The sequence below is a fragment of the Pavona decussata genome, unplaced genomic scaffold (assembly GCF_977016875.1).
Source record: "Pavona decussata unplaced genomic scaffold, jaPavDecu1.1 SCAFFOLD_481, whole genome shotgun sequence".
Lineage (NCBI taxonomy): Eukaryota > Metazoa > Cnidaria > Anthozoa > Scleractinia > Agariciidae > Pavona > Pavona decussata.
In genome coordinates, this window is record NW_028145815.1 from 104,016 (window position 1) to 117,644 (window position 13,629).

Consider the following 13,629-nt stretch of genomic DNA (forward strand, 5'->3'; position numbering starts at 1 on the left):
CCGAAGTTAGATATAATTAAGAACTTTTATTCGGTGCCAAATGAAGTTTAAATTGCTTATAATCTCCATCATGAATATTATTTAGAGTTCGTAGTCTAGATCAAAACGTACAAACGGCTGGGTTCAATCAGATATAAACCGCAGGTCATGAATGGCTGATTCTTTATACTGATGACTGTGCCCAACTGCCGCTAAAAAAATTCCTAGAGTTGATATTAAGCCATAAGTGCTATCACATATAAACAAGAGGTTCGCTGGATGAATTGTTCACTGAGATTGTAGATAAATGATCGGTTTTATCAGAGTGAATTGTTTCTCAAGACTTTATTGCTTCAAGCAGCCAAACCGTGAAACCATCAACGCATGACACAAGGTATAGCATGTCGAGCCACTGAAGAATGCGTCTTCTAAAGTCTGTATGACTTGTATGTAAAACCTGACACTAATATGCTTAGTATTTTGTTCACGAGCTAACTTCTTTAGAGATTCTTCTTCAAGCTAACAAGTTGTTGCAGTTATTAGTTCAATTTTAAAAAGTCCGTTAGACTTAATAAGCAAGAGAACCCATACCAGACCTTTCTGCTCAGGGTTGGCTGGCAAATTGACAATTTTCAATCATTAACGTCTTCCATAAATTACTTTCAGTTTCTGATGTGCAAGAACACTGCACTTCGTGGGGTATAAATGTGGCTAAAGATTTACTGAAAATAACGAACCTAGTAAAGAGTAATTGTAGAAAATTCAATTCCATAGCTAGCACGGATAGATGTGTAGAGTAATGTGGCAGTAGGTGCTCAACACACTGTGGAGTGAAACATTCATCTTACTTACAAATACCTATACACTGATGATGCATGATGAAGACATGTTTGGACAAAACAAAAATTGTGAATAAAGTCACTGGAATAGGAAGCTTCAATCGAATATAAACTGGGTCATGAATGGCTGATTGTACAAACGACTGATGTAAGCTTTTGCTACAACATTCCCGCCTTGAGCTGATATTAGGCCCTTAAGTGGTATAACACATTAACGAGAGGTTTACCGGATCATCATGGTTTAAAGAGATGGTAGATCAGTGAAGAAGATGATCGGTCTTTATTTCGACTAAATTGTTTCTCAAGACTAAATGCTTTACGAAGCAAAAACGTTAAACCAACAAAGCGTGACATACAAGAAGCAGCAAGTATGCGTCATTATTGTAAACACTGCATGTAGAACCTGACACGAGCTTAACGATCTTAACGTTTCTCACGCGGGCTTGTTCCCTGAAAATGTTATTAAAGCTAGCAAGTTACCGAAGTTATTACTTTAATTTTGAAATTCAGTAAGACTTGTATTCATGCCGCGGGCTAGTTGCCAAATTTAGAATTTTTGAATAAGTTTAACTGTTTATTAGTTTCATTTTCTCGTGTGCAAGAATTAAGAACAATGCACTTCTTGACGTATGTTAACCTCTGCCTTAATTGAAAATAACTACCCTACAACCCAGAAAATTTTACAAATAGAAATTTAGCTTAATACAGGGGCCATAATCAGGGATTAATAATCATGATTATGGATCCTGGATTAATATTAAGTAATTCCTAGTTTATACAATTATCAACATTAATTTGCTGTTGAAGAAACACCTGACTGCATCGCTGGAATGGGTTTTACTTCATACTTAGTAAGCATCTCTTAGCTAAGATGTTGTCTCAGTCAATAAATAACAATTCACTTAATGATTCTGTTGTGAAAACACACCTTTTAGCTCTGGCGTAGGCCTCTTATTAGAAGTAAAGATCCTACAAACAAAAACCAGACAAACAAAGTTATCATTAGCCTAATTCGGTCACATTAACAAGCTGCTAAAGCAACATACATGTAGGAGCACTCGGATTTTTTTTTTCCGAGTATGCCTGTGTCACTTTCTGGAGTAATACATCATTCTCATGTTGTTGTTTAGTTTGGCAGCCATTAAGTGCAACTATTAACTATTATTGACTTGACTTAACACCGAGTTCTTTGTTGTCAGTCTACGAGTCGTAAGATGACGATGTAATATAATTCCATTGAGCACTTAAACCTTAAAACAGTTATAGGAACGACCTTGGACTCCGCTGCATCGTTGGTTCAATTGTACGCGAGAATACGGAAGCACGTACAACTATTACGATTCTTAAACGATGAACATCAAGTAATAGGAGCCATGATCCATTAAACGTCTTTTTCAACATAATTAGTAGTGATTGGAAGCGATTTTTCCATCGTTTAGGTTGCTTAAGGTACGCCAATTGAGTATTCATGATCATCATTTTCGTATCCAAATAAGACTTGCGAGGAAATAATAAACCCTATAATGTATTTCTTTTGGTTGTTAATTTGGTTGTATTGTTTCTATTCCCATTAGGGGTTTCATGCGCCTTTATACACCACTCCTTGCGCATATCACACCACTTGACGCCGACCAGTTTTTCTCGAGGCGAATTTTTTCCGTATACAGTTGTTACTAGTTATCATTTAGAGTAAAGTTCTAGCCTTGTCTAGACATTTTTTCTATATCCTACTTCGAAAATGTTTCGCTGAGTTGTACTTTTTGTTATTGTACTGTTCAGCATTTATATTTTGTTTTGTAATTGTATATTTTATATGGACTGTGTTTTGTCTTTGCTTGTATCTTGGCACTGTACTATTGTAATAAACGATAATTACTGGCGGCTCCCTCCACTACTGTTGTGTTCATTACTCATTCCACTTACATCAGAAATGATTTCTCTTCGGCTGAGCGTAGCGATAGAGAATAGAACATATCAATGCCTACCAACAAAACACAATCGATGTACCACTACACCCTTCTTAATTACGTAACTCGACTACGCTAATAGCGTTAATTTACCACTTATTACTCACCACTCATTAGAAACCCTTTTAGGAAAGAAGCAGCAAAGTAATTTGCAATATACCAAGGATACTAGCCTCTGGAATACTGAAGCGAAATGTTGTTTCTAAGTGACATGAACAATTGCTGAATTGTTATATCTTCCACCAATCATAGCGCCCGAAGTTGCATATAATTAAGAGCTTTTATTCGGTGCCAAATGAAGTTTAAATTGCTTATAATCTCCATCATGAATATTAGTTAGAGTTCGTAGCCTGTATCAAAACAAACGACTGAGTTCAATCAGATATAAACCGCAGGTCATGAATGGCTGATTCTTTATACTGATGACTGTGCCCAACTGCCGCTAAAAAAATTCCTAGAGTTGACATTAAGCCATAAGTGCTATCACATATAAACAAGACGTTCACTGGATGAATTGTTCACTGAGATTGTAGATAAATGATCGGTTTTATCAGAGTGAACTGTTTCTCAAGACTTTATTGCTTCAACCAGCCAAACCGTGAAACCATCAAAGCATGACACAAGATAATATAGCATGTCGAGCCACTGAAGTATGCGTCTTTTAAAATATGTATGACTTGTATGTAAAACCTGACACTATATGCTTCTATTTTGTTCAGGAGCTAACTTCTTTAGAGACTCTTCTTCAAGCTGCCAAGTTGTTGGAGATATTAGTTCAATTTTAAAAAGTCCGCAAGACTTAATAAGCAAGAGAACCCATACCAGACATTCCTGCTGAGGGTTGATGGCTGGCAAATTGACAATTTTTAATCATTAATGTCTTCCCTAAATTACTTTCAGTTTCTGATATGCAAGAACACTGCACTTCGTGGGGTATAAATGTAACTAAAGATTTACTGAAAATAACGAACCTAGTAAATAGTAATTGTAGAAAATTCAATTCCATAGCTAGCACGGATAGATGTGTAGAGTAATGTGGCAGTAGGTGCACAACACACTGTGGAGTCAAACATTCATCTTACTTACAAATACCTACACAGTGATGACGTATGATAGAGACATGTTTGGACAAAACAAAAATTGTGAGTAGAGTCACTGGAATATGAAGCTTCAATCGAATATAAACCAGGTCATGAATGGCTGATTGTACAAATGACTGATCTAAGCTGTTGCCACAAAATTCCCGCCCAGAGCTGCACTATATAAAGCCATAAGTGGTATAACACATTAACGAGAGGTTTACCGGATGCATGGTTTAAAGAGATGGTAGATCAGTGAAGAAGATGATCGGACTTTCTAAATGTTTTCTCAAGACTAAATGCTTTACGAAGCAAAAACGTTAAACCAACAAAGCGTGACATACAAGAAGCAGCAAGTAAAATCCCTTTGGTATGCGTCATTTTTGTTCAACACTGTATGTAGAACCTGACATGTGCTTAGTATTTCCCACTCAGGCTAGTTTCCCAAGACTGTTATTGAAGATTGTAAGTTGTCGAACTAATTACTGCATTTCGAGGGCTAGTTGCCGAGGGATAGTTGCCAAGTTTAGAATTTTTGAATAAGTTTAAACATTGTTTCAGTTTCTAGTGTGCAAGAATTAAGAACAATGCAATTCTTGACGTATTTTAACCTCCGCCTTAATTTAAAATAGCTACCCTGCAACCCACAAAATTTTACAAATAGAAATTAAGCTTAATACAGGGGCCGTAATCAGGGATTAATAATCATGATTATGGCTCCTGGATTAATATTAAGTAATTCCTAGTTTATACAATTATCAACATTAATTTGCTGTTGAAGAAACACCTGACTGCATCGCTGGAATTGGTTTTACTTCATGCTTAGTAAGCATCTCTTAGCTGAGATGCGGTGAGGGTAAAAGACGGAAAGAGTTTGCGGAATGGTATGTGGCATGGCGTGCGGAATGGCATAATTATGGGAAATACGATTTACGCGGGGAAGAAATTAACTGAAGAGCGCATCCTGTTTTCGCGCCAATTTTATAAGAGCAGCAGTTTTTTCGATATTGCAGACTATTAAACAACCAAACAACAGATTGAGGATTAGAAAATATACGCCTGGGATAGAACATGTCTGATCGCTGGTTAGGAAGTGAGAGTGAAGAAATCGATGAAGTTTCGCATTCAAGGAACTAAGAATAAATTAAATTTCTAGTTGACAAAAAGAACGTGGCAGCGAGTAGCCTAGACAAAAAGCAACACCAGACTGGAGAAATAACATCAGTCCAAGGCCAAAACTATTATGTGAGAAATTTTAAATTTAAACTCGGTCATTTTATCAGGCTCTTTGACGGTTACAATTTGTACAATTCATGGGAAAAATATGTTCTACTTTTTCTCACCTTACTGTTACATTTTCGTCGAGCGACGAGTACGCAAGTCACTGTTGAGCTGCTGAGCTAGCTACCTAGCTATTCAATACGGCGATTCAGGTAGCTATAGTTCAGTTACGCGTTATCGAACTAAACATATCCGTCTTTAATTAAGGTCTTTCTGTGCCAGACGTCCCAACCTAAAATGAGATTTAAAAGCGAAAAAGCCCTAGAGCAAAAAAGCAGATGACAAGTATGGTGTCTAATTATCAAAACTGGTTGTGTGAAAGGTTAAGTTGTGAAACTATTCTTACCACAAATGCATTTTGGTCAAATTGTTGTTCATTTTCCCGCTCATGATAAATGAATCATCGAGCATACAGGGTATGAGAATTGTTCTTTTACCGAGGGTTTAAAAAAAAAGAAAAAAATGTTTATTATTTGCCCTCGGTAAAGGATCAATCTTTGTCCTGAGAAGACTTTACGCTGCCACGTTATTTTTGTCAACCGAAGTCGCGTGGAGTAAAGTGAACATGAAATTTAATTTACTACGGATTTACTCATAGTTCCTTGAATGCAAAAACTATAAACAGTTTTCATCGCTTTATTTACCCTCACTTCTTCCAAATCAACAATCAGACGATCAAATCCTCGAATTGTTGTTAATATTTAGCAAGAGTCCGCAGCATCAAAAAAGCTGCTGCTCTTATAAAATTGGCGCGAAAACATGACGCGCTCTTCAGTTAATTTATTTCCCACGTAAATCGTATTTCGCATAATTATGCCATTCCGCACGCCATGCCACATGCCATTCCGCAAACTCATTCCGTCTTTTACCCTCACCGGCTAAGATGTTGTTTCAGTCAATAAATAACAATTCACTAAATGATTCTATTGTGAAAACACACCTTTTAGCCCTGGCGTAAGCTTCTTATTAGAAGTAAAGATCCTACAAACAAAAACGAGATAAACAAAGTTACTATTAGCCTAATTTGGTCACATTAATATGCGACATGTTGTTGCGTAGTTTGGCAGCCATTCAGAGCAACTATTAACTATTGTTGACTTGACACAGTTGAATTTTGTCCTACGAGACGAAAGATGACTATGTAAGGTAAATTCATTAGGAATGAAACCTTAAGACAATTAAAAGAACAAGCTTGGACTTCCACAGCAATGTTGACCCAAATGTGCGCGAGAATAAGGAAACAAATGTAATTATTACGATTTTTAAACGATGTGCATCAAGTAGCTACCAGCCACGATCAACTAAACGTCTTTTCTCATTTAATTAGAAACGATTAAGCGATTTTTCCATCGTTGAGTTTGCTTTAGGTACGCCAATTGAGTGTTCATGGTCAGTTATTTTCGTATTCAAATCAGACTTGTGACGAAATCAGTGCGCCACTACACTCACCCTTCTTAAAAACCGGCGTAACTTAACTACGCTAACAGCATTAACTTTCCACTTAGCATGCCTTACCTCTGATCTCGTTCAAAACTCTTTTAGGAAAGAAACAGTAGTAAAAATTGCGAGATACCAAGGAAACTAGTTTCTGGGAAGCGGACGCAAAATGTCACGGTTTTTGAGTTCATGAACAATTGCGGAATTGTCACAGCGCATCCACCAATCAGGTCTATCGCCCGAAGTTGCATGTAATTAAATAACTGAATTATTCTGCGAACGGGCGTTGGATATGAGCTGATAGACAGCCAATGAGGCGCGTAGCGCCGACAAGCTTGAGTGGAATACTTGCTTTATTTCAAAAAAAAAAAAAAAATCAAGAAATATTGCTAGATCTTGCTGATTTCGCTTTGCACGAACCACCACAAAATAGTGTAATGGTCGCTGTTTCTCAGGCATGGTATAATGGCTCATATACCATGGCCACTAAGCCAATCAAATTCCTTAAATTGCATTATGCAATGATCCAGTTTTTGATTGAGAAGTTTAATTCGATGACAAATGAAATTTAACTTGCTTATAATCTCTACCATAAATAATAGTAAGAGTTCGTAACCTGTATCTAAACCAACGACAGCGTAAATTTGAAAACATGCAAGCTACTTTCGTTCATTTTCACAATTGTCGTTAGTGTTAAAGATGTCGGCCTTCGTGGTGTTTTTTAAGAACCTTAAAAGCATGCATTGCGAGAGACGGAACTCTGAGTACAATAAATAAAGCAGGCCGTTCACAGTCAGAACACAACGTCGTATACGGAAAATATAAGGACGTGCTCGTAGTCATTGTCAGGCAAACCATCAAATACGGAGCCCATCAAATTTTCCCGGAGAAAAATGATACGAAGTTACGAAGTTCCTGTTAGTTTCAACTGGAGACTACAAAAAAAATTCACATTCTTAAATTGGTCACGATTACTCAAGACGAAAAATTAGCTATCGGCTCTGCTCTAAATCACGTGAAAGGAAAATTCGCTTGTGTGCAAATTTAGAGAGAGAAGAAAATAACATGTTCCCGAGTCTCAAGCAGGAACTATTTGAACACCTTAAGATAAATTTTAAAACCTTGCACCCGTCCGGACTATAACGCCTAACAAAAGCTCATACAGTCATTTCCCCGTTAATCTAACTTGCCCGTAATTGTTCGTGAATGTGACCATGTTTTTTTGGCCAGACATTGGTCATACTGACGAGCGATAGTGAGTTGCTCCCCCCTCCCCTCCCCTCCTTCAATGAAGCAGTTCTTATCTTACCGCTTAGTGTTGTTACAGTCCTTGGGCGGCAGGGGCCTCACTGCTGGCGACAGAAACAGCCTCGGGGACAAGCCTCTCCAGACACTTCCTCTCCTTAATGTTCGTTCTTTTGTTCTCTCGACCAATTACTGTTACACGTTCCAAACTGTGCAGGTCGCTCCAAATAGAATAATGGGCAAAAAGTGGAGACGTGTGTAGAAGAGTAACCCTGAGATCGTTATATACCTCATTAGGAGTACCTGATGGAGCCACTCGACTAAAAACTCGCTCTGCGGGCTGGAAAAGGGCTGGCTGGGAACTGAATTCATCAGACGGTTAACTGGCTGGAACGTTTCTAAATCTCTAGCCCGCTGGGAAATTTTATTAAAATACTGGTTCTGGCTGGGTAAAAAAGTCTCGTTAATTTTTTGTACCTGTCAGGCTCGTTAAAAATCGTATTTTACTTTTTTCGCTCTAACAGCGTCTTTCCTCATTAGGATTGGGATAAATGTGATGGAATATTTTTAGCCTGGGGCTGGTGAATATCTGAGAATGATGTATTATTCAGTGAATGACATTGTTATTTACTGAATAATACATCACATTTATTCCACTGCGCATATGCCACTCATTGACATTCCAATCCTAGCAGCATGAAGGATGTTTGTCCCATGAACCTAGTTTAATGGCCTTTGCTCCCACGAGTCTCCTGTAGCTCAGTAGTAGAGCGTCCTAACTAGTAATCGAGATGTCTTGGGTTAGATTCCTGAAGAGCACTCGGATTTTTTAGCTTTTTCCGAGTATGCCTGTGTCATCACTGAATAATACATCATTCTCACTCATTAGGTTTATTTATCTTTATCGTCAAAAAACATGCCATACACGCACTAGACTTCAAGGTATGTTTCAAGTATTTTAATATTTCGCACAACGTCCCCTTTTTGTTAAAAAATAATAATTTAAGTGTACAATATATGCCCTCTTTACTCGAAAACGCGCCGTCCCCGAATAAGAGCCACAATAATCCAGTTGCAATTGAACTAACATTTGTACACAATCTACAGCATTCGGCGCCAAGTTACACCTATCTTGAATTCTCACTTACGTTGCGGTTTGTTTTTCTTGTTCCCGTATTTGCTCGATTGACCTCTCAAATCGCGATACGCAAGTGTACATTCTCCTTAAATATTACTCTCCATAACGTAGACTTTGGGAGAATTTGTTGTAAAATGAAGACGTTTATCTGTGGTGATTAGTGAGACTGGGGATTGACGGGCGCGCGAGAATCCACGCTTTCGGTGATTCTCGCGAGTTGTTCTAGCCTGCGTACAGACGCCTCCTGTTTCCTTTGTTGCACTGACTCGGCAAAGGAAATATAGTCGAACCTCTTTATTACGGACACCAAAAGGAAAGGAATAAGTGTCCGCATTATAGAGGTCTCCGTTTTAGACAAGTAGGCTTTATATGGATTTCGGTCTCTCAGGGACAAAGTGAACTGTCTGTAATAGAGAAGTGTCCGTAAGGAGAGGTCTCTGTAAGGAGAGGTTCTGCTGGATGTCTGCAAGCAGGCTAGAGTTGTGAATGGTGGCAGATCACCATCACCTAGCAAGCTACAATTAAGGACAAAAGGATTGGGACAAATTCGCATTTACGATGTTTCCCTCTGCACGCGACAGAAACATGGTACGCGCAAACGATGAGTGTCAATTCCCCGACCCCCACCCCCTTACAATGTTGATACCGTGTAACAAAACTGACTTGTGGATTTCAACATTGTCTCGGCAAGAGGGGTGTGGTTAGAAAGATGGGTTTTAAAGGAAAAACCATACTGAATGGCTTCATTGGTGAGTCAGACTAAATTAGCAGTTAATAGGAGGACTTTGTAACATTTGTCCCAACACCTTTTGTCCTGATTGTAGTCTTGGTTTGAATTCTGCTTGGTGTGAATGGTTCGAGCGTTTTTCAACAAATTAACGCTCGGTACTAAATATCTGTTCAAGCTCCTCAAGAGATTTGCCTTTGGTTTCTGGTACGTAAACAAAGAAAAACACCCAACCGCAAAATGCGATTCCTCCGTAAAGCCAGAACGCTCCATAACGGGTGATCCACTCGGTCAACGAAGGGAAAGTCATGGAAATTATCAGATTAAAAGTCCAGTTTGTAGCGGTGCCAAATGCATTTTCTGTACTACGAGCTCACAGGGGGTATATCTCTAAATTAATGGTCCAAGGCATTGGGCCCATACCAGGAGCGAACGCTGATATGTAAAGTATTAGAGCCACAATAGCTAGCCAGGCATGTTTATAAGGGCAGGCAGCATACGACCAAGTGGTTTGATGATTTGATACACTACACCTACCATACGCTGCATGGTAACTCGACCCATTGAATGGAACACATGATCCATTGATGGGATTGCTCGTTGCATCCCTCACAGAACAAAATCCACACTTTGCTTTGAAGCAGTCTAAACAGTGCCCACTACTTGGACAATTGTCACTGACATGCAAAGGTACTACTTCATGTAAGGATATCGAGGCATCGTGTTGCTTTGCCATGAAGAAGGCACCTCCTAGAAGAAACAGGCTAAATGTAACCCCAGCAAGGCTGCCAAGTGGAAGCTTTCGCCGGCCCATTTTCTCTACAAGACACACACCTACGATGGTGAATGCAAAGTTACTAAATGCCACTACCGCGGCCAACCAGATGACGAGCTGGTCGCCTTGGATACCAGACATTTGAATGATCATTGCACTGTAGTACCTAGGAGAAAGGAACATTACGAAAATAATGTACATGAAAACTTTGAGCAAAATGGACGAAGTGACAATTTACTAAGCAGCCCTCACTATGGTGATGCCACTTCCACAGTATTTTTCGACATACAGCTTTCGCTTCGTTAACACAGCACCCTTGCTAACCTTAAAGCTAACCTCAGGTACATGTATGACATCAAGAAATGTAATGAAAGGTAGACAAAACAAAGTGGCATCAGCTTATCATGACTAGGTCTCTTGCTGTCTCTCTATTCTCACTGATTTCTCAGGACAAATTTATTTCACTTAGATAAGCCACTGCAACCATTGTACAAGTGGCACTGGTACGACTATGACTTACAACACACATAGAACTGAGTAACGACTAGGAAAAAATTTCAATGAATAGCAGGCAAAAGGAGGATTTTGTATTCAACAAACAATAAAATTTCAAAAATAAAAAAGATCCTTTACAAATTTCCTCATACAAATGCATACGCCACTGAGTAAAGCATCATGATTCTACTGAATGCCAGGTAAAATTGCCCATGCCATGGGGTTCACATTCAACAAACACAACTATGAAATTCCGTAAAAACTAATGTAAATGCCACCAAAAATTACCCCCTCGCACCCACACTGGTTGGTCAAAGGAGGGATATGATGGATACTTTCAAATCTGATGCAGATTTAGTGTACTTGCGTACTGATTTTATTAAATAAAAGAAAGACCCTCGTAACACAACTTAACTGAGCAGTTGGAAAAAGAAAGCCTGAAAAAATTTTAGGCTTGAACAGAATTCTTCTTCTATTAAATCTTTCACCTGCAGATGAAATATATGTTTCATATATCATATTCATTTATTCATTCTTCACAAGTAAATTATTATGAACTCACAATATGACCAGCTCCCAGTTGGCATGAAAGCTCACTAAGTTGGTAGAGCAATGCGCAGGCATCGCAGAGGTCATGAATTCAAATCCCGTTCAATTAAGCCTGATATTTTTCAAGCTTTCTTTTGCAACTGTTTTTAAAAGTTGCATATTACATGTAAGTAACTGTGAGGGTCTTCAGGGCTGTCAACCTCACACGTCTTAGAATCTGGAGAACATGACTTCCCCGGCAAATCGCCGTACAGAGGCGTCGCATCAAGGCCAAATCCATGGGTTTAGTGAGGGGGGGGGGGGGAGGGGGGAAAGGAAGGCATTGTACATTAACCAGAAAAAAAAAAAAAAACACTGATAAACATTTCACATTTTCTTGTAAGAGAGTCGAGCATACGACAAATGGCAAACTTCGTCAATTATCCGGGAGATTACAGACATATATCTGGAGAAATCTGGAGACCAGAAAAAACGCCTCAAAATCTGGAGATTACAGACATAAATCTGGAGACCAGGAGATACGGTTCAAAATCTTGAGACTCACGGATTATCCGGGAGAGTTGACAGCCCTGGGTCTTTCTTCTATTTAATCTTTCACCAACAGTTGAAATATATATTTCACATATTGGTTTCATATACTGATTTACTTACATAACGGTATTAATTCCTGAAAGTTGTTGTATTGCTTGAAACATGCAGCCGACTAGTACACCTCTCCTTGTTGCTTTAGATGCCAAAATTCTGTATGCTCTGCTTTGAGTAAATGAACAAGAGTCTAAAAAAAGATTGAAAAATTTGACAAAATTCAAAGTAAAGAAAATTTCTCACTTTTGCATTAACTGTTAAGAACTGTTACTATTCTCACATGATGATTATTTTAGATAAAATGCAAGGTATCAAATTTTATTTTACACGGTGCTGTATTTCATATATAAAGGCCTGGGACAGTTATTATTATTATTATTATTATTTTTTTTTTAAAATGTGTCCAATTCACATAAATTTACATCATTCACACATGATTATCTCAACAAGCCTGCAAAGACAACATAAATTTCCATAAATTTCAGTAATATTATCTAGAATTTTGCATGATAATTAATTTTTTACACAATTCACACATGAAAAAAATACCTTGCTGAATTTGCAGTTCTCAGTTTAAAAAAATCATCATGCAGGAACGCTAGGGAAGGAGGAGATGAAGCAATAAATATCACTGTCACAAATCTGAACAAAATTATACACAAGAGGCACAGAAAATATACAAACATAAACATACATACTTTATTGTAACTCCCTAAAAGGGTTTTTCAGTTACAAGACTACATAACTATCAACTAAAATAACTAATTAAATTACCAAATAACTAAAGTAATAAATATGCAAAAAAAAAAAAAAATCAGCAAGATACAATGGATTGGATTTACTATTTACAAATTCATAGATTGATCAGAAAAAAGTAGGTCAACAATTCTTTTCCAACAAACTTTGACAGAGTCTGAAGATTAAACATTGTCTCTTAGACTGCTCCAGAGCGTAGCACCGCGGTAGGTGAAGGACCACTGACCGGTGATAAGACGGCACCTTGGAATGTTCAGTTGATCGCGTTGTCTAGTATTTATGGTGTGAATTTGTGAACGCGGAGTAAATTTCTTGATCAAGTGGTCAGGGACGAGTTTATTAACACATTTGAACATCATTACGGCATCGTTCAAGTAAATTCTGTCATTAACAGGCAGCCAGTTTAGCGATTTGATACCTTGTAAGATGTGAGCGAACTTTTTGAGGCCAAGTACAATACGGGCGGCGAAGTTTTGCACTAACTGAAGTTTCGTGATATTATGTTTGCAAGTATTTGACTAGACAGTTGAGCAATAATATAACTTACTGAAAACAAAAGAGCCCATAAGGAGAAGCATTGTTTTCTTATCTAGCGAGTGTTTTATTCTATCAATTTGTACCAGTTTATGTAGGCAAGTAGAGACTGCCATAGAGGCTGCCAAGATGTCATATTGATTAACAAAACATACAGTCACCATGTTCTAACCTGTGTCTTAAGCAACTCCACCAAACATTGCAAGTGCTTTGGCTCTTTTGATGTCTTCATGGCCATATATA

The 13,629-nt window shown here is 38.1% G+C and overlaps 4 protein-coding genes across 6 annotated transcripts in view; all 4 read right to left on the minus strand.

The window, feature by feature from the left end:
* The window catches only part of LOC146450206 (uncharacterized), a 45,187-nt gene extending 38,437 nt beyond the window's left edge, over positions 1-6,750 (minus strand). The window contains exons 1-2 of one of the 3 annotated variants that reach the window (XM_085100625.1): positions 6,661-6,724; positions 1,747-1,787 (exon numbers count right to left, since the gene is read on the minus strand). The gene's annotated coding sequence lies outside the window, so the exon portion shown is untranslated. Of the gene's footprint in view, positions 1-1,746; positions 1,788-2,892; positions 2,981-6,660 lie in introns of those variants that run through there. The other 2 variants (XM_085100624.1, XM_085100627.1) reach the window with 2 other exon arrangements.
* LOC146450202 (uncharacterized) overlaps positions 1-13,629 on the minus strand; it is a 187,519-nt gene that overhangs the window by 76,546 nt on the left and 97,344 nt on the right. The window lies entirely within an intron of this gene.
* On the minus strand, positions 8,821-13,211 carry LOC146450210 (proton myo-inositol cotransporter-like). Its single transcript, XM_085100634.1, has 3 exons — positions 13,079-13,211; positions 12,163-12,286; positions 8,821-10,633 (listed from the first exon to the last, which is right to left on the minus strand). Exons 1-3 carry the CDS (start codon positions 13,209-13,211, stop codon positions 10,066-10,068), a joined length of 825 nt encoding a protein of 274 aa, XP_084956760.1. The 3' UTR covers positions 8,821-10,065.
* Positions 8,821-13,629, minus strand: part of LOC146450209 (DNA replication licensing factor mcm2-like) — an 80,625-nt gene continuing 75,816 nt past the window's right edge. Inside the window, exon 10 of the mRNA XM_085100631.1 lies at positions 8,821-9,698. The gene's annotated coding sequence lies outside the window, so the exon portion shown is untranslated. The remainder of the gene's footprint in view (positions 9,699-13,629) is intronic.